The sequence below is a fragment of the Octopus bimaculoides genome, chromosome 7, assembly GCF_046866305.1.
Source record: "Octopus bimaculoides isolate indiv1 chromosome 7, ASM4686630v1, whole genome shotgun sequence".
NCBI classification, from domain to species: Eukaryota; Metazoa; Mollusca; class Cephalopoda; order Octopoda; family Octopodidae; genus Octopus; species Octopus bimaculoides.
The window spans coordinates 26,214,797-26,236,288 of record NC_142934.1 but is presented as its reverse complement, the minus strand read 5'-3'; the positions used below and the strand labels follow the sequence as shown (position 1 = coordinate 26,236,288).

The window sequence follows — 21,492 nt, the reverse complement described above, 5'->3', positions numbered from 1 at the left end:
CCCACCGACTCCCACCCAGTAGCTCAAAATAAAAACCGACTCAAACTGTGATGACTTAGTCCAACACATGCTAACATGGAAAGCAGGTATAAAAATGAAGACAATGATGATATGCGTGTGTGTGTGTATCCTGGTTTTTAGAATAGCTACATTGTATCCATACATGTAACAGGCAATTAACCCTTTAGCCATATCCAGCCAAAATATTCTACCTGTTTTATGTTCAAACTAGCCAGATCTGGCCCAATCACACCTACCCTACAGTATCATTCTAAAAATTAACAGTAATCTCATAAAAATCTGAAAGTTATAAGACGATGCATGGTTAAAGCAAAACAACGTGAATAAACAATCATTATATTTGACAGAATAATCTGAATGCTAAAGGGTTAAGAATTGGCTTCATGAAGGGTATCTGACCATAAAATACTGCCACAAAAAGTCTCATCTAAAACAACCTATGCTAGCATGACATATCATATAAAAACAATGATGATGAATATCTATCAATGTATCTGTCTAGCCAGCTATCTAACTATCAATGTCAATGTGTATAAATTGCTTGTTTTTTTTTTATCTATACTGGCATAGGTCGATTGGATCTCCTTGCTAAACTCCTCATTATAACATACACAACAAAGAAAAACTGACTAATATAGTTGTTATGTATCTTGTCAATGGAGCCTATTGCTCATTCTGTCCCAGGTTATCCAGGAGCCTGTGTGTGTCTCACAAGTTCCTCTCTAAAGCCTAGGAAGGTTATGGTATAGAAGACCAGCATTTGCCCATACATGTGATTCTCCTCTCTCAAGCCAGCAAGGTTTGCTTAATGAAAGGCAAAAACTGATACAATCTGATTCAAGCATTGCCTTTAGAATACTAGGAGTCCAAAAATTACAAGGTATCTCATCTGATACTCTAACAAATCTGCCCTTGACTTGTACTTAATTTGTCTACACTGAAAGATGAATTTGGTAGACGGAAACTGAAAGAAGCCCACTGTGAGGTCGTTGCCAGTGCCGCTGGACTGGCTCCTGTGCAGGTGGCACGTAAAAAACACCATATACATGTATGTGTGTGTGTGTGTGTTTGTCCTCCCAACACTGCTTGACAACCGATGCTGGTGTGTTTGTGTCCCTGTAACTTAGCGGTTCAGCAAAAATTGACCAATAGAATAAGTGCTAGGCCTACAAAAAATAAGTCCTGGGGTCAATTTACTCAACTAAAGGTGGTGCTCTAGTATGGCTGCATTCAAATGACTGAAACAAGTAAAAGAATAAAAGTAAATATATATATATATATATATATACATACACATACATACAAAATGAAATAAATATGTATGGAAGAACATTTAGGATATAATTGGATGTACTCTTCCAAAGTCACCTGTTTCTCTTTTTTGGCTTTTTCAACTGATTCTAATTTTTCTCTCTCTTCTGTTTCTTTCCTCTCTTGTTCTTCCCATTCTTCTCTGATTTGTCTCTAGAATTGAAGAGAAAATGAAAAAGAAATAGAAAAAAAAAATTGGAAAATTAGATATGACATTGGCAGGAGGAGACAAACTTAATGTGGAGATGTACAGACAATTAAATAAACCCTGGTACATTACTGATATTTATCAAACTGAACTGAAAATAATTTTGGACCTTTACCATTTCTACTACTCCACCTTCCATACAATAATAATAATAATAATAATAATAATCCTTTTTACTATAGGCACAAGGCCTGAAATTTTGGGGGAAGGGAGCCAGTCAATTAGATCAACCCCAGTATGCAATTGGTACTTAATTTATCACCTCCGAAAGGATGAAAGATAAAGTCGACCTTGGCGGGATTTGAACTCAGAACATAAAGACAAGCAAAATGCTGCTAAGTCTGCTAACGACTGTGCCAGCTCACCACCTTACTGCTATTACTACTACTAATAATAATAATAATAACAATAATAATAATCCTTTCTGCTATAGGCATGATACCTGAACTTCGAGGGCAAGTTGATCACATTGACCCCTGGCTCTCCTGTTGAAGACAATGCTTGAGTGTTCAGCTTTTGCTGAATGACCTACAAAAAATGACTTGTTTATAGTGATCAAGTGTTCATGCAGCACATTACCTCACTCCCTCCACCGAATCGATGTTGCATGAACAAGTGCACAGTGTACCATGTGTCAGATGTCAAAGTGATCACAGAGTAATGTAAGTGTTTTGCTCAAGAACACAAAGCATCACCCAGTCTAGGAATTGAAACCACAATCTCATGACCATGAGTGCAACACCCTAACCACTAGGCCATGTGTTAAGGGTTTCAAATTCTGGCAGAGGGCTAGCAGTTTTTGAGGGGAGAAGGAAGTTAATTACATTGACGCTAGTACTTGAGTGGGTGAGGGTTACTTGATTACATCAACCCCAGCTCAACAGGTGTTTTATGGACCATGGACAGTTTATGGGACATGGAGGGATAAAAATCAAAGTTGAACCCAGAGTGATTCGAACTGAGAAAACAAAAGAGCCAGAACAAACGCTGCAAAGCATTTTTTTCTGATGCTCTAATGATTCTACCAGCTTGTAACCTTCTTAATAATAATAACAATAATAATGATGATGATGATGAGGAGGAGGAGGAGGAGGATTTCAAATTTTGGCATACAACCAGCAATTTCGGGGGAGGGGATGAGTGAAATACATTGACCCCGGTACTCAGCTGGTACTTATTTTATCAAGGAGGTGCAATGGCCCAGTGGTTAGGGCAGCGGAATTGCGGTCGAAGGATCGCGGTTTTGATTCCCAGACCGGGCGTTGTGTGTGTTTATTGAGCGAAAATACCTAAAAGCTCCACGAGGCTCCGGCATGGGGTGGTGGCGACCCCTGTTGTACAAACGGCGGTGCATCAGCATGGCCGCAGCTTTCAGCTGAAACTATAGAAAAAAAAAAAAATCCAGAAAGGATGGAAAGCAAAATCGACCTTGGTGGAATTTAAACTCAGAACATACAGATGGATGAATTGCCACTAAGCATTTTGGCCAGCATGCTAACAATTCTGCCAGCTCTCTGCCTGAATAATAAAGGTTTCAGATTTTGGCACAAGACAAGCAATTTTGTAGGAAGGGGTTAATTTGATTACATTGACCTGGTACTTGTTTATTGACGCTGAAAGGATGAAAGATAAAATCGACCTTGGCAGAATTTGAAAGACAGATAAACTAATAATAATAATAAAACTATAGTGAAGATCAAATAAATAGTGCATGTGTTAAATTGGCAAAAGATGACCATCCCCACATATAACAATATCTGTTTCAACACACGTTTCCACAGCAAGAATCTTGTAGAACAAATACATAAATATATGATAAATGGTTTCTAATTTAGACACAAAACCAGCAATTTTTGAGGACAGGGGTTAGTTACTACCATTGACACTTGTACTAGACAACTACTTTATTTTATTGACTCCCAAAAAGATGAAAGGTAAAGTCGACCTTGGTGGGATTTGAACTCAAACTATAAAGAGCCAGAATATAAATACATCAAAGCATTTTATCTGACTCTTTAACCATCGTGCTAATCTACCGTCCATAATAATAATAATAATAATAATAATCATTTCAAACATCTCTCTCTCAGGTGAGACATCCTTGTCTTGCAAGCCACTCAGTGACCTCATGGGTGCTGGTACCAGCTGAAAAGCACTATGCTGGTACTACATAATAAGCACCCATGCTGAAGCCATGAGACACCCATGCCGGTGCAATGTAATAAGCATCTGTGCCAATGCCAGTCCTGCACAAAAGCACCCATGCTGGCACCACAAGAAGGCACCCAGTACAATCTGTAAAATAGTTGGCATTAAGAAGGTCATCCAACCATAGAAACTATATCAAAACACAACTGGTGCCTGGTATAGCCCTTCAGCTTTCCAGCACCTGTTGAACTGTCCAACCCAAGCCAGCATGGAAAATGGACACTAAATGATGATGACGATGATGATGATGCACACAGCCAGCAATTTTGAGGGGCAGGGTTAGCTGATTAACATTACTGATCCAAGAGGAATGACAGGTGAAATTAACCACAGCAAGATTTGAACTAAGAATGTAAAGAACTGGAACAAATACTGCAGGGAAGTATTTAATATCTGGTACTCCGTTGGTTCTGACGAGGAAACTAACGTGCAAGTGGCTGAGAACTCCACAAACGCACATAACCGTAATGTAGTTCTCAAGGAGATTCAGTGTGACACAGAATGTGACAAGGTCGGCTCTTTAAAATACAAGTACTACTTATTTTTACCAGCTGCATGGACTAGAGTGCCTTGCTCAAGGATATAATGCACCACCAGGAATCGAACTCATGACCTTACAATTGTGAGTTGATTACTCTCACCACTAAGCCATGCACCTTCACAGTATTTAATATAATAACAGAGTTATTATATTAAAATATAATAACAGAGTTGTCATGATGGCACCTGTACCAATGGAGTACTAAGAGCGTGATCGTTGCCAGAGCAGCTGTCTGGCTTCCATGCTGGTGGCACGTAAATAGCACCATTTGAGCGTAATCATTACCAACGTTGCCTTCCTGGCAATTGTGCCAGTGGCACGTGAAAAGACATTCGAGCAAGATCGTTGCCAGTACCGCTGGACTGGCTCCTGTGCGGGTGGCACGTAAAATACACCATTTCGAGCGTAGCCGCTGCCAGTACCTCCTAACTGGCCTTTGTGCTGGTGGCACGTAGAAGCACCCACTACACTCTCGGAGTAGTTGGCGTTAAGAAGGGCATCCAGCTGTAGAAATTCTCTGCCAAATCAGATTGGAGCATGGTGTAGCCATCTGGTTCACCAGTCCTCAGTCAATCGTCCAACCCATGCTAGCATGGAAAGCGGACGTTAAACGATGATGATGATTATATTAAAATAGAAAAATAAAATACTATCGAATTTTGAGATACCCACATCCTGTTCTTCTCGACGTTTTCTTTCTTGTTCTTCATGTTGTTTCCTAAGTTCCCATTCCTTCTGAGCCTGTCTTTCTCGTTCTAACCAGCGTGCATGTGCCACCATCTGTAGTTGCACTTCTTTCTCTCTTACTTGTTCAGAAATTTCATTATCAGAGCTACTTTTATCACATGTTTCTGAAAAAAAAAACAAAACAAATAGTAATAGGTGCAGATATGGTTGAGTAATTATGAAATTTACTTCCTGACCACATAGTTTTGAATTCATGTGCGCGTGTGTGTGTGTGTGAATGATGAATTTCTGCATCTTTGCACAACATCATCTGAACCAAAAAATAGTGATGTAATGTTTACGTTCGTTGTGAACAACATATCTGAGCTTTTGAAGTCTAATGGAATGAAAATTCTTTGTTTAAATAACGGGTAAATGATTAACTGGAAGAGCATCTAGTTGCCTTAATATTGCCTCAAATAAGTATCCATCCAACCTATGTCAACATGGAAATATAGATGTAAAATGAATAAACAAATCCTAATGATTCTGCTTATAAGCAGATGTAATAAACACAGAAGAGAGAGAGAGAGAGAGAGAGAGAGAGAGAGGTGGGGTGGGAGATACAAAAAGAAAGAGAGAGGAGAGATAGAGAAAGAAAGAGAAAGAGAGAATGTCAGCAAGTTCTTACTTACCAAGGTTATTGTTTTGGGCAAGTTTTTTCCGTTTTAATTTCCTTTTTAATTTTTTTAAAAGTTTCTTCCAACTTTTATGACTAATAAAATATAAAATATAAAATAAAAATTTCATTTGTTTGCAGAGAAATACTTCTGAAATCATGTAAGAAATAAGAATGTAAACCATGACAAAAAATTTTAAAAACTGATTTTATTGTCTGTATAAAATGACATTGAAAACAGAAGGTCTTTGACTTGAGCCATCAATAATCCAGTCTCATTGGCTGTGTATGTGTGTGTGTGAGAGAGAAGAGGGGGATTGGAGATGGAGGGGGAGAGGGGAGGGAGGGGAGAGGGGAAGGGAGAGAGGGGAGAGAGAGAGGGGAGAGAGAGGAGAGGGAGAGAGAGGAGAGGGGGAGAGAGAGAGGGGAGAGAGAGAGAGGGGGAGGGAGAGAGAGAGAGAGATTCCTTTTTTGAACCCCTAGGAAGGGCATCCAGCTGTAGAAACTCTGCCAAATCAGGTTGGAGCCTGGTGTAGCCATCTGGTTTCACCAGTCCTCAGTCAAATTGTCCAACCCATGCTAGCATGGAAAGCAGACGTTAAACGACGACGATGATGATGATGATGATGATGATGATCCCAGCTTAATCTAGAGGAACTAAAAGAAAGTGTTTTTCATAGAACAGCATCTAAGCTTAATACATTGAAGGCCAGTAAGAGCTATGGGCATCATGACCTCTTCTTCCTCAGATTAACTCAAAATTAAAAAGAGATAAAGTTGCAAATTCTTCTATTAACAGAGAGTGTGGACCAAATAATAAGCCAAGAGTTCAGCACTTCAAATCATGTCCCTCAACACTGTCTTTGTATTGAACTGTTATATAGCCATGTTGACCAAGCTGAAAAGTACTGACAAGTGCAGGTAAAAGCCACCACTGATAAAATTAATAAGAACTTTGTTGAGTTTATGGTGCTGAGTCTAACTCTTCCAGTAAGTATAACTTTCTATCTTATAAAGGAATGTTTTCTGCTGTATGAATTGTTAAATATATACTATATAAAGAGCAAAAGCAAAGTTTACAGCACAGTCGAAAATCTTAGGTGGTTAAAGTGTTGAGCTCATAAACAAAAGGTCATGGGTTCAATTTCTGGACTGGGTAGCAGAATGTGTCGACAAGCAAGGCACTTTATTCCATGTTGCATCAGTCTAACCCAGCTGGAATGAATACCAGCCAAGTGCAGCCCTCACTTCTATCAGCTGTCACATCCATATCCCACTGGGTTAACAATAGACTATCTGAGAGGGTATTTGTGCCTGCTTGTCACTATACTGACACCTAAAATAATTAGCAAAAGCATGGTACACACAGCCAGATCATACTTGCTTCTGAGTGACAGTTGTAGTTTTGGTTACTACACTTCTATGCAAGTCTGACCAAGAGCCAATATGGGAATATGAGATAAGGCACATTTGTAGAAAGATAAACTGATTGGAAACATTGAACACAGACAGAGGCGATTAGTATTCAACTAAGGGAGTTACTTTTGGATCATAAACTTTGGTCATTACAATAATAATTACAGAATCAGTAAAATTCTAGATAAAACGAATTGTATTACTATCATCATTTAGTGTCCATTTTTCCATGCTTGCATGGGTCGAACTGAGTTTGAGGCAGATTTTCCATGACAGGATGCACTTTCTGCTGCCAACCCTCACCTGTCTCCAAAGAAGGTAATATTTCCCCATGATCTTGCATTCTCACAGAAGATTGGAATGAAAAACACTGCTTCTATGACAGTGACATTCATTTACAACAATCATACAATATCAAGACAAGGAGACACACATATTGTAAAGAATGTGGAGTACTTAAGTTTTAATCACACATTTACATTTTCAAGTTATTGTGGTGTGACAAAATGAAACAACAGCCAGGATATTGCATCTTTCCAAATTCCAGCTGAGTCTTATACATCTCTACATCAGTAAGAAATACAAACTGGATCCCTAACCAAGAACTGAATGTTAGTTTCATTGTTCTTGGGATTTGCACTTAGAATTTATTAGTTCAACCTGTCAAATTTGCCACCATCTCAGGTGATACAGAGTTCAATCTAGACAGCACATCTTATTCCATTGTCCATGACTTGGTTTCAATTTTGTACAGGTATAAATTTGAGACATCTAGAGAAAAAGATTCTCTTTCTTCTGCAATTTTCTGACTTAACTTCTCCTTCTTTCGACCACGAGCAGATAGTTTTTCTATGACCATGGAATCAGAGACATAGCTTTCATTGGTTATGTACTTTTCCTTTTTCATCCCACACAATATAGTAACAGACTTCTACAAAGCACTGACAAGCGATTCTTTATCAAAACTGACTTCACCTCGCCGAAGTTGTGAAACTTGGTAACGATTCAATAAAATCTCTAATATATCACTCTTTAAACTTATCATTTTATTATGCAACACATCTGCTTGTTAATCTTGCAAAGCTCCATGTCACTATCTACTTGTTACAATTTTACCGTTACATTTGGCGTTAGAGTCATATATCTTTTAATTAATGTTGGAATTAAATACTTCTAGGTTACATCAAGTTTTTTTCTTTCTCGTTTTAAATATGATTTTTCAAATGAACTCGTAAGTATTTCTTTTATACCTCATTAGAACGTAAAATAATATAGGATTGTATTGTAGTTCGCTTGAAGCATTGTGTATTGTTTGTAAAGAATAAAAAGTTTAGAATGGTACAACAATGCACTATAAAACAAAAATAAATAACCAAATTACAACAGGTATATAGTCCATTTTTTGTTTTATAGTGCATTGTTGTACCATTCTAAACTTTTTATTCTTTATAAAATAATATATTTTTAAAGAGTTGTTTATAAGTTTCCGTTTACACCATCACATCTCAAAATGAATGCTATTTTTGATATTGTTTCAAAATATTTTTTCTCTCAAAATAAAGGTAAGCAATATTTGGGCTTTGGTACGTGAAACACTCCCCATTTCCTCGAAAATAAATATCGAACAGTGATGTCTCTCACATAAGCACAATGCCACAAATTTCAGTGAGAGAACGCAATCCGATTATTTAATCGACTCCAGCACATGGTTACAAGTTTATTTAACGACACCGCAAATCTGAAAGGTAGAGGTAACTTTGTTTAAATCAACAACATAGAGGGATATAGTTAAATACTGCAAAACATTCGATCCAGCGCTCCATCGATTCTGTCAAGCACAATATTTATTATTAAATACATGATGCATCTTTCAACGAAATTTCATTTCAATTTTCAGACGTTGCAAATATTTAATCTTTGTAAATGCTTACCTCATTTTATTTCCCTGTATAAAAGTATCAGCCGACGGCCCAATCAAACTAGTTAAAGTTTCCTTCGATATATCCATAGCACGAAAATATCACAAAAACCACACAAAAACAATTCCTCTCAGTCGGAAGACATTTCGTGCTCAAACATACAGTTTATAGACCAAACTTGATCTTCATAGAATGAAGAGTACCAGTCAAGAACGATTATGCAAAAGTCTTTGATTTATTTACTTTAAAAAACTTAATTTATTTCTTAATCATTTCAGTTTTTAAAGATGTTTAGTTGGAGCAATTTAGCAACCGTCTATCCCTATTTTTTTTTTATCTCATATTATGCCGGGTGGGCGGAATGTGCATATATGTTAGTGATGGTGTTGCTATAGTTTCGGTGTAGGTCAGCCCTGATTAATAAAAGCCTTTGGTTAATAACAATTTAGCCAAAGCCACCTTATCTTTTTCCAGACAGTTGCATTTAGGGCTTTTCTTATATCCAATAAGCTCTTCTTATTTTAAGGTGGCGGAATGTTATACAAGGAAAATTTAGCGGCTACCTCTACAGGAATAGGCGCACGTGTGTGTAAAGGGAAGTAACTTTTTAAAACTTGTTATTTCCATTCCCATCTTCGACACAAGATTATTGAATAAGTCTTATTATTCGACACATATTTCATTATAGCGACAAAGATTAGCAGAATTCTGGTTTAGGCACTTCTTTGCTTTTTTTATTTTTCTTAATTTTCTAAAAATTTTTGCGAATATATTTTCTACATGCAGAGACTCTTACGAGCATAAAAAAAAAATCTTTCTTTTATTCTCCGCCCCATAAAATCCAAAAATTTCTAATCCTTATCGAATTGTTTTTTAAACCAGAGTTTAAAATACGGACAGTCCGAATTTTTGCTTCAATCTTAGCAACGGATCACCGTTGGGTACATCATCATTCTGTTAAATGTGTTTATGGGGAGAAAAATATTGAAAAACATCAATACATGTCAGAGTGACAAACAAACAAAGTGGCCGTGAGATGTGGTAAAAATTACAGCTAAATCGCCTTTAAATCACACCCACACACCCACCCTTTTTTTTTTTGCAAAATCGTGTGAATTCTCGTGTGCAAAACACAAATTTGCAAAAATTTTCTGAAAATTCCAAAAAATGAAGAAAAAGTTATTGGAGATTTTATGGGATGCTTAAACCAGAATTCCGGTCAAAATTTTGTTAGTAAATCATGATTTCTAAATAGACACAAAGCATTCAGGGAATGGGGTTATTAGTTAAATATATTGGCTTGAATCTCTACTCGGAAAGAATAAGTGTCGCAAACATTTTGTGCGACGTTCTAACGATTCTGCCAATCGATAACTAATTCCCAGACTAAATATTGGAGTCGGCATAAATGATTGACTGAACTGCGTGAACGCGGTTACCTCCTCCTCCCCACCGTAACTTAGCAACAGTTAATGTTTGAAACCAGAAAAAAAAAAAAAAACTACGGAAGGGAGACAATAGAAACTGGCTTTATCATTTGCCTATTCTTACAACTAGGGTTATTTCCCTTGAACAAAATAATTCCATTGCAAATTAGAAAAACGTTACTCTTTACTCTTCAACTTGTTTCCGTCATTTGACTGTGGCCATGCTGAAGCACCACCTTTAGTCAAGCAAATCGACCCCAGGACTCATTCTTGATACCACCGCTGACGTCGTCAACCAGACTGTGACCACTCCGCCGTGTAGCAACAAGCTACAAAGAAGGCGGCGAGCTAGCAGAAACGTTAGCACGCCGGGCGAAATGCTTAGCGGTATTTCGTCTGCCGCTACGTTCTGAGTTCAAATACCGCCGAGGTCGACTTTGCCTTTCATCCTTTCGGGGTCGATTAAATAAGTACTAGTTACGCACTGGGATCGATATAATCGGCTTAATCCGTTTGTCTGTCCTTGTTTGTCCCCTCTGTGTGTTGCCCCTTGTGGGTAGTAAAGAAATAACAAGCTACAAAGATGGAGAACTCACCATACTGGCGATACCATCACTAAACTGATGATCGAATCTTACATTAAATTAATGGGCTGAGAGCCCATTAAAAATACTTTTTCTTTTTGTACCGAAAATTCAAAGACGTAAGTTCAGAATATTGGTACGTAGTGGTTTAATAGTTTCAAGCAGTCAACCGTTTGGTGTGTAACTATGAAAACAGTCACCAACGTGTCTGGCTTACGATTGGCTAAAATTACTCCAAATTTGCAAATTTTAAAAGCTATTAGCTTTTTATTTATTAATTTATGGCAAAATGAATTTCATTTATATAATTAATATGCAAATCTACATCAATACAGCAAATTTGAAATCAACTAGAACAAAATTAAAGGAATTGAAGAATGAAAGCCAAGCAGAAAAGATCCAATTTCGAGAAGCATAATATTTTTGAGGGATGCAATGACCAAACGGTTAACAACGGTCGCGGGTATTTTTTTTCTTTTTTACTCTATTAAATAATATAATGGTGAATATCTGAGTGAAACTGTATTTCCATGTATCTATGAGGGTGAACGCAATAGCATTTCGTTATCTAGCAGGTTTCTTATTTCTCTTTCTATTTGAGTCATATAAAAAGAAATGATTGAATCTAAATAACAGAATGCTCATATCTTACATTCTCTCGATTTCCTATAATTCAGACCGTCTCATGGTCCCAGCAGACGAAATGGAAAAGGCAGTTTCCCTGGAGGAGGGTGAGGGAGATACGCTGGAACAGCCACCCTGACTCATGGGCCTCGAACTTGCGGATAGCCATCTCTGCTCTGATAGCGGTGACCATAGGGATATGGTCCGGGGACCGAGAACGCTGGAGGTCTCCAATGCTGCAGGCTCGACCATAAGCCTGTCAGAGAGCGACCGATACTTTGACAGTTTGCTTTTCTCAGCCTGACGAGCAGCGGAGCCTGGGCTGGTAGCTGAACACATATCTATATTCATAAACTGCAGTCTAAGCTTTGATCCCGACAATCGTTTCTTGTTAAGGAGAACAGGAAATCTGAAGCTTTGAAGTAGCCTTTACGTCTAATTTTCCTTAAACCGAAGAGTACATTGTTTATATGTAACATGGTAAAAAGTTGAGACGGCCATGATAGGAATACTTTTCATCGTAAGTCCTATCGATAAGAACGGACTTGGAGATAAACAACACTAACTAGGAATCTGCTCACACTGCAAACATGGCAAGCAAGGTGTTATATGGACTGTTAGATATGTAATTCGTCTGACGTTCCGTGTGTCACTGTGGTTCGTCTGAGTTCATTGTTTCATTGTTGTTGTCGTGTGTGACTGTCGTAGTAAAAATGTCATTGATATATATATGGCGGACATGACTTTTGTTTATTGACACAACGAACATTGGGTGAGTGCGTTCTTTGTATGTAATTGAATAATAAATGTAATAATTAAATTGTATAACTCGTTGTGTTATCTCTGCGAGTCTTCCGAGGGAAATACAACACAAGGCATACAATTTATTTGGTTCGAGGTCTCTCTACTAATATCTGTATTTGTTTCGATGTAGATGCTGTTTGTTTTGATGAGAGATAGTGGAGATGGTGAAAGCATATACTCTTTTACTTGTTTCAATCATTTGACTGCGGCCATGCTGGAGCACCGCCTTTAGTCGAGCAAATCGACCCCAGGACTTATTCTTTGTAAACCTATCCGCCTCTTCTGCCGAACCGCTAAGCATCGGTTGTCAAGCGATGTTGGGGGGACAAACACAGACACACAAATATATACATACATATATATATACGATGGGCTTTTTTCAGTTTCCCTCTACCAAATCCACTCACAAGGCAATGGTTGGCCCGAGGCTATAGTAGAAGACACTTGCCCAAGGTGCCACGCAGTGGGACTGAACCCAGAACCATGTGGTTGGTAAGCAAGCTACTTACCACACAGCTACTCCTGCACTTATAGCGCCTATATATATTTATATATATATATGTGTGTGTGTGTGTGTATGTGCGCGCGCGCGTGCGTGTATGTATGTATGCATGTATAAATATGTATGTGTGTGTAATAGATAGATAGATAGATAGATAGATAGAAGGTAGAGTTTCTAATGAAAATCCAGTTTCTGGTTAGTAGGGCCACGCTTGAAAGGTTTAAGAAGCCCTTGAATTTACACAGCATAAAATTAACAACTGAAGTTACTAGTAATACACAAAAGCTGCTACTAATTCTCATGAGCAGCTGAAAAAAATGATAACTGGAGGGGCTGCACCTCAGAGAAAGTAAACAACTGTAATGAAACTGCGCTCTTTAAGAACCTCGTGACAACTAGAACTCTTGTTTCTCGAGAAGGAAATCAACACCAGGATTTAAAGCTTTCAGAATTCACCTGACACTTCTGGGACGAAATGCTGCTGGTGATATGAAATTGAAGCTCTTACTCAAGTATGATTTTCAGAATTTATGCAAAGTTTTGTTTGCCTCTGATCTGGCGTTTAAATAAGAAGGCATGGATGATTAAACGCCCTTTCGAAGGGTAGTTAACAGACATTTTTGTTCATTTACATTATTTACATCTGACGAATATTTGTCCTCATCTTGTTTGTTGTTAACACAGCGTTTCGGCTGATATACCCTCCAGAATTCATCAGGTGTCTTGGGGAAATTTCGAACCTGGGTTCTCATTCCTGGGGTATTTTTCGATGCTATTATTATTATTATTATTATTATTATTATTATTATTATTATTATTATTATTATTATCATCATCATCATCATCATCATCATTATTATTATTATTATTATTATTATTATCATCATCATCATCATCATCATCATCATCATCATCATCATCATCATCATCATCATCATCATCATCATCATTATTATTATTATTATTATTATTATTATTATTATCATCATCATCATCATCATCATCATCATCATCATCATCATCATTATTATTATTATTATTATTATTATTATTATTATTATTATTATTATTATTATTATTATTATTATTATTATTATTCAGGTCGAAAGGTTGTGTTAAGAACAAACAGGATGAGGACAAATATCCGTCAAATGTAAATAATGTACATAATTCCTCATCTCTTAAATATAGAACTGTATTATCTTTTGTTCAGTTGTAGAATAGTACAGTGCCAGTCGTAGTATTTCCATCAAAACTTTACGCATTTTAGACAATGCACTAAGCAACTGAATGAGATTAAATGAGCTTTCTGATAATGTGAGAGAAGAATATATTTCCAAAAATACAACTTCTTTGCTTCAGCCAATAGATCGAGGTATGACAGCTAACTCTAAGGTGTATTATCTGAAAAGAACTTTCAAACAATTTATGAAAGCAATTGATAGGGAGGATGAACCTACAATTTAAGACTTCGGGAAGAAGTTCAACATAGTGGATGCAGTGAATAATAAAGCCAAATCATGGGATGGAGTGAAACCTCAACTATGAATGATGCTAGGAAAATATATGGCCAAACTGTATCCATGACTTTATAAGTTTCCCACGAAAAGAAAGTCTATCTCAAACTTGGAATGATAAGATAAACTTTCAAATGGGAAGGGTCTGAAGAAGTCATGAGTTGCTAGCGGCCAATACAGTAAGTTCATTTAATAGGAAACTGATATTGACCGAAGAAAAGCAATCTGAAAATACTGAGGAGAAAACCGAAATTCTACCAGTTCCACTCAAATTTACTGGAAAGAATGTTGCTAAATTTATGGTATTTAAAAGGTTTTGCTGATAACAACCTTATTTGTGAATGTAATATTAAAATTACAAGAGAAGTTTGCAATAAGCTCAGTTCCTACATTAGGTTGTTCAAAGGTGATGTGTCACAAACAATTTTGGATAGGTTCTTCGCCCATAAGTAGCTGCTGGCGGTGGTGAATTGTAAGACTGAAAATAGTGTCACCCCATCCTCTCTGTAACTCTCATCCCACCATCATCTCTCTTCTAACTTCACTTGAATTGTAAAGTTTATAAAATGGGTATATCAAAACTAGTTTCTTACTGCACGATTCTAACTGATTGCTTAATGGGATCTTACGGGCATCATAGTTCCAAATTTGTTGCAGCGTACTCGTGTACGTCCCGATAATGAGTTTGCAGGCTAGCCAATATATATATGTATATATATTCTTCACAATTCAGGGATTTGATACAGTAGATTGGATTTCTGCTTTTGACAAGTTTGATAAGTACCACGAATGAAACTCTCAGCCCTTGAGTCACTGTGTAACTTCTGTGGAATAAAAATTATAAATATATATATATATATATATATATATATATATATATATATATATATATATATACATACATACATACTACACACACACACGTGTGTGTGTGTGTATGTATTTACAGCATGGTCGTAGTCCAATGACTGAAACAAGATAAAGAAGACAAGAGAAGTAGGCGTACGTTGAACGTAGAAAATATTCGGGAAATAAACAACTAGATTCTATGGACATGAAAAACAAATCGTTGAGTTAGACTTAACACATTTAATGCAGGAAGCATTAAATATGTTAACTAGATATAATTATACAGCAAAGAGAGAGGAACAACAACAACAACAACAGTAGCGATATTCAACCAATGACCAACTTCATTTTGAGTGTTTCACTAAGTGGTACAGGACATTGGCTTATAGTTCTATATTCACTAGCTTTTCATAGAATTTCCAACAGCAGCGAATGACATCTCTTTATTCATTCATTTATTGCAATAAATAATTTGTTCTTTTTTGTTGGTGCACTTCGTTTCTTTCTTCTTTTTTTTTGTTGTTGACTTTTCTTTTTCTTTCTTTCTTTCTTTTTTTTTTTTTTTTTTTCGCTGATCAGAGAGGGACTGCCTGGCACAACGAATGGGACACACCTGCATCCGTCCGGTTTGCTGACGTTATAGGAGAAAAATAAATGTCAATAATTGTGGGTTAGTGTTGGGTCCGGTATGAGGCGTGGAAACTTTTATAGGAAATGCGTCCCATTTTTGTTTAAAGATCATAACCTGGTGACATAAGAGCATGTGAGGTACAGACAGTGGTGGTGATGGTTGTTGTTGGTGGTGGTAGTGGTGGTGTGTGGTGCGTGGTTTTGGTGGAAAAGAGATGAAGAAGAGCGGGAGAGGATGTAAAGGAAATAAAATGAGAGTCTAATGGATGTTTGTGTTCGTGGAGGGGAGAGAAGAATAGAAAAGAGAGAAAGAAAGAGAGAGAGAAAGAAGGATGGCTGGGGAGACAGAGGGGGGGAAAGAGAGACAGAGAGAAGGAGAAAGAGAGACAGACATGATTAGAGATAACATATACATATGCATACAAAAGAATTTGTATGAGAAGAGAGAAGAGGAGAGAAAGATACAGAGCGGCAGAGAAGGAGACAAAGGAAGAGAGAGGAAAAGAAAGACACGAAAGGAGAGAGAGGGAGAAAGCGATGGAGAGAAAGGTGTATAGAGGGCGAGAGAGAAGGAGAAGGAGAGATGAAAAGATTAGAATAAAGAGAGAGAGAGAGAGAGAGAGAGAGAGGGTGAGAAAAGGAGAGAGAGAGAGAGAGAGGGTGAGAAAAGGAGAGAGAGAGAGAGAGAGAGAGAGAGAGAGGGTGAGAAAAGGAGAGAGAGAGAGAGAGAGGGTGAGAAAAGGAGAGAGAGAGAGAGAGAGGGTGAGAAAAGGAGAGAGAGAGAGAGAGAGAGAGAGAGAGAGAGAGAGAGAGGGTGAGAAAAGGAGAGATGAAAAGAAAGATTAGAATAAAGATGAGTTATCTGCAAGGCAGTTAGTGAAATTCAGCGAATCTCGTGTTTTCCATTACCATATCATTATCGCATTCAATTCCTTGATGTGGATCGGCCATCCCACTTGTGGTCTTCCTATATCGCAGCTGTCTCCAGTCTTTTTTTCCACTACAGACCAGTTTCATGAAAGACAATTTTTCCACAGACGCGCATAACAAAACACAATGAAGTGCACAATATATAACTAATCATTGCACATGTAATACATACAAGAAAATGAGATGACAAAGAAATAAAAAAAGATATTTTATGAACTTCATTAGCTTACAGTTGTTTCTGCTAAAACATGCCGTGAACTCATAGTTGCGTGTCTGAGTAACATCTTATAGCTTCATCGGAGCTTCGAATATGAAGTGCACTTCATATTCGAGGCGGCTCCGATGAAGCCATATGCTGATGAAGTTCATAAGATAATCGTTTATTTCTTTGTCATCTTACTTTCTTATTACCGCTCTGTACTCGACTAGTGTTTCATTCAGAGGCATACGTATATTGAGTTCTACACCAGGTTATTAATCTCGCAATGTCTAAGCGAAATATCATAATACATACATACATACATACATACATACATACATATATATATATATATATATATATATATATATATATATATAAGCACAGGTGTGGCTGTGTGGTAATAAGATGATTACTTCCCAACCACATAGTTCTAGATTCAACTCACTGTGAGGCACCTTGGGCAAGCGTCTTCTGCTATAGCCTCGGGTTAACCAAAGCCTTGTGAGTGGATTTGGTAGACGGATACTGAAAGAAGCCCATCACACACACACACACACACACACACAAACACACACACACACACACACACACACACATATATATATATATATATATATATATATAATAGAAATATGTTACAAAAAGAAAATAGAAAATATACGTGGAAATGTAAGAAGAATAAAACCAAAATGCACATTGGAAATCAAAAAAAGTAAAGGCTTTATATAAAAAGTAACGATAGACATATACAATTAGATGAACTGAGGTAGGAATAAAAGTAATAAAAGTCATTATTGTGAATTGTTGAAGAGATTCAAAGGCATACTGGTTTCGTAAAATTACTGTTCACTGGCTTTGAATGCGCTCCGATTACCGGACGGTGTCGGGTCTACTAGTCCCCGAGTAAAAAGATTATGTGTAAGGGAGGTAATTAGTTCTGGAATTGGTGCAATTAGGGTAGATATAATATTCTAATGTGAATGGTGTATGGGATGAATGGGGGTTATTGGTATTAATTGAAAGGTTAGTAGTGTTCTGTATTATGTTATGTGCTCATATTGAGTTGTAGAAGATGTTTATTGATGAAAGCTGCCTCTTTATTCATTATTTGCTGTACTGAGGTGTTCTGTGAACATTGATAGAAGGGGAAAATTAGAAAATTAGGATAAAGGTTCCTAGCACACCTTTCTATGTGTCCACTGACCTGTATCTGTCTGTATTGTGGGTGGCGGATTTGTTCTTTGTGGAGAGTGGTTCTTCGACTGAGTGATATTCCTGTTTGGTCAATATACTGATTACCGTACCCTAAGCATGTAACGGTATAGATAACTTCCATTATTCCATTAACTGTATATCAGCTGTGCCAATTCTGCCCATAAGAAGGGAGAAAATAATTCAATGAGCTTGTAGGTCATAACACCTATGGCAACGCCGGGATACATTGTTAATATATATATATATATATATATATATATATATATATATATATATGATGACCTTCTTTCAGTTTCCCTCTATCAAATCCACTCACAAGGCTTTGGTCGGCTTGAGGCTATAATTGAAAACACTTGCCCAAGGTGCCACGCAGAGGTACTGAACCTGGAACCATGCGGTTGAGAAACAAGCTTCTTACCACGTAGCCACGCCACGCCTGTATGTAAGTATGTATGTATGTATGTATGTATGTATGTATGTATGCGTGTGTGTGTGTGTGCGTTTGTCGCCCACTGCGGTTCGACAGCCGGTGTTGGTGAATTTACGTTCCTGTAACTTAGTAGTTCAGTAAAAGAAACCGATAGAATAAGTACCATGTTTAAAAAAAAAATATAATAATATTCATTCGATTAAAGGTTCTTCGAGGTGGTGTCCTAGCATGGCCGCAGTCTAATGACTAAAAATAGTAAAAAAAATAAAGGATAAAAGATATATTACGTGTATAATACATATGCAAGTCGACTGTAAAGTCTGGATCCATAGGCGAAAATGCTAATTTTCTATAATTTTATTCAACCACATTAATGAAAAGCATTTTCTACACATTAGCTAATTAATATTAGCTAATTTGCTTGTTGCAAGATAAGTAATTGGTTGTCACTTTTATTTCTGTATATTGCGAGCTGGAACTACTGCTATCTACTGAGGATGAACACAAATGACTTGAAACCGTACAGTCTGGTAGTCCCGTCACAAGAAGATTGTAGGGGTTCACTCCCCTGCTGGCAATATATATTGGGTGCAGACTGCATCGACTAACTGGCTAGAGGAGGCGTTTCCCTCGGGTTAAAATGGTAGTAACATCGGTTTCTAACGAATAGCCATGTTGAAGGGGCTATAAATTTTTTTCTACATAGTTTCTCCCATTAGTGACATGAAGATCGTTGCGCTTTGCGATAATATAGTAGTGTCTATTATGTTACATGACAAAACCACTTTATTTTCATCCTTCTAACAATTGACGGAAGAGTTTCATGCATCAGTTTTCTCAACAATTTCTTCCCTGACACTATCGTTCTGTCGAAATTTATATACCTGCATCAGCATGACCGCCGCTCTGAGCTGAAACTACAGAAAAAATACCCTAGATATCTATCTATCTATCTATCTATCTATCTATCTATCTATCTATCTATCTATCTATCTATCTATGTGTGTGTGTGTGTGTGTAATGTTAGCGGTCAATATATTATATCTAAAGCATATATACTGTTGAAAGCCTTGTAAACTGCAGTTTTCTTCTCGAGAAAGCATATCTTATGGATGCATAGCGTTGAAAAAGCACAGAAGTATACCAGCAGCAAACGAAAGCTGAGGTGGTATTGCTAAATATGGATTTCTGTTCATATGTCATTATATCAACCAAACAATCGGATGTTGTTATACACCACTAGTCACAATGCACTTCTTCGCAATGATACCACCCTGCTGGTTAGGCGGACAGGTCAACATTCATCCTGGACGGAATGCCAGTTTGCTGCAGGGTTACTCATTTAATAGCTGAGTGGACTGGAATCACGTGAAATGAAGCGGTTTTGTTGAAGAGCACAACGCATCGCCGATCTGGAAATCGAAACCAACATCTTGCGATCATGAGTGGAACGCCCTCTTTTACTCTTTTACTTGTTTCAGTCATTTGACTGCGGCCATGCTGGAGCACCGCCTTTAGTCGAGCAAATCGACCCCAGGACTTATTCTTTGGAAGCCTAGTACTTATTCTATCGGTCTCTTTTGCCGAACCGCTAAGTTACGGGGACGTAAACACACCAGCATCGGTTGTCAAGCGATGCTGGGGGGACAAACACAGACACACAAACATATACACGCACATACATATATACACATATATACGACGGGCTTCTTTCAGTTTCCGTCTACTAAATCCACTCACAAGGCTTTGGTCGGCCCGAGGCTATAGTAGAAGACACTTGCCCAAGGTGCCACGTAGTGGGAATGAACCCAGAACCATGTGGTTGGTAAGCAAGCTCACAAAACAATGTGTGATCAAAAATCTTATGTATTGTTGAACAGGCACCATATTTGATAACCTTTGATTTTCTGAAAATTCTACTAAACTAAACATGTTGATATGTTGATAGTGACAAAGAAAGATAATGTATGCACAAGAATGTATGTGAGAGAGAGAGAGAGAGAGAGAGAGAGATTGCATTATTACTGTGTTATTGCTAAACTTAAATCAATGTAATTAACGTTGAATATTTCCAACGCAGGAACCAAATTGTAAAATAAATAAAAATGTAAAATATAAATATATAAATATTTTTCTAAAAAAAATATAATCAATTCTGCTTCCCATGTTTTGAGACCTAAATGGGCTCTTTGGTTAAATGGAGATTGTGGGGTTGATTAGCCAAACAGTTTACTGATAAAATGAAAAAAAAATAACAAAAAATACCAATTCTTAATTAAAAATATTTTCACCAAACCACCAATACAGCTGCTACAAATCCCAATATGTAGCTAAAGAGGATTATAACATTTTAGTAGAAGAATATCAATTGCACGGTGAATGTTTTTAACCAGCAAATTTGTTGGTATACTTGCACTCAATATTGTGTAGCATCATAAGGCGGCAAATTGGCAGTAGCGTTAGCAAGCCGGCCAAAATGCTTAGCAGTATCTTGTTCATCTTCGTCTTCTGAGCTCAAATTCCGCCGAGGTCGACCCTGCCTTTTATTCTTTCGGCGTTGATAAAATAAGTACCAGTTGAGCACTGGGGTCAATGTAATCGACTTACTCTTTCCTCGAACTTTGAAATCAATTTAAGCATGAGTTTAAGGCTAGCAGGATCGTTAGCATACCGGATAAAATGCTCAGAGGCATTTCGTCCGTCTTCCCGTCCTGAATTCAAATCCCGCCGAGGTCGACTTTGGGGTTGATAAAATACGTACCAGTTGAACACTGGGGTCGATGTTATCGACTTACCCACAAACCCGAAA

The 21,492-nt window shown here is 37.4% G+C and overlaps 1 protein-coding gene across 1 annotated transcript in view; it reads right to left on the bottom strand.

Annotated features, from left to right (window-relative positions):
• LOC106873830 (uncharacterized) overlaps positions 1–9,576 on the bottom strand; it is a 65,687-nt gene extending 56,111 nt beyond the window's left edge. The window contains exons 1-4 of the mRNA XM_052969143.2: positions 8,982–9,576; positions 5,651–5,730; positions 4,962–5,140; positions 1,390–1,485 (exon numbers count right to left, since the gene is read on the bottom strand). Coding sequence (XP_052825103.2) covers positions 1,390–1,485; positions 4,962–5,140; positions 5,651–5,730; positions 8,982–9,058 — 432 coding nt within the window. The 5' untranslated portion in view covers positions 9,059–9,576. The remainder of the gene's footprint in view (positions 1–1,389; positions 1,486–4,961; positions 5,141–5,650; positions 5,731–8,981) is intronic.
• Between the last annotated feature and the right edge of the window lie 11,916 nt (positions 9,577–21,492).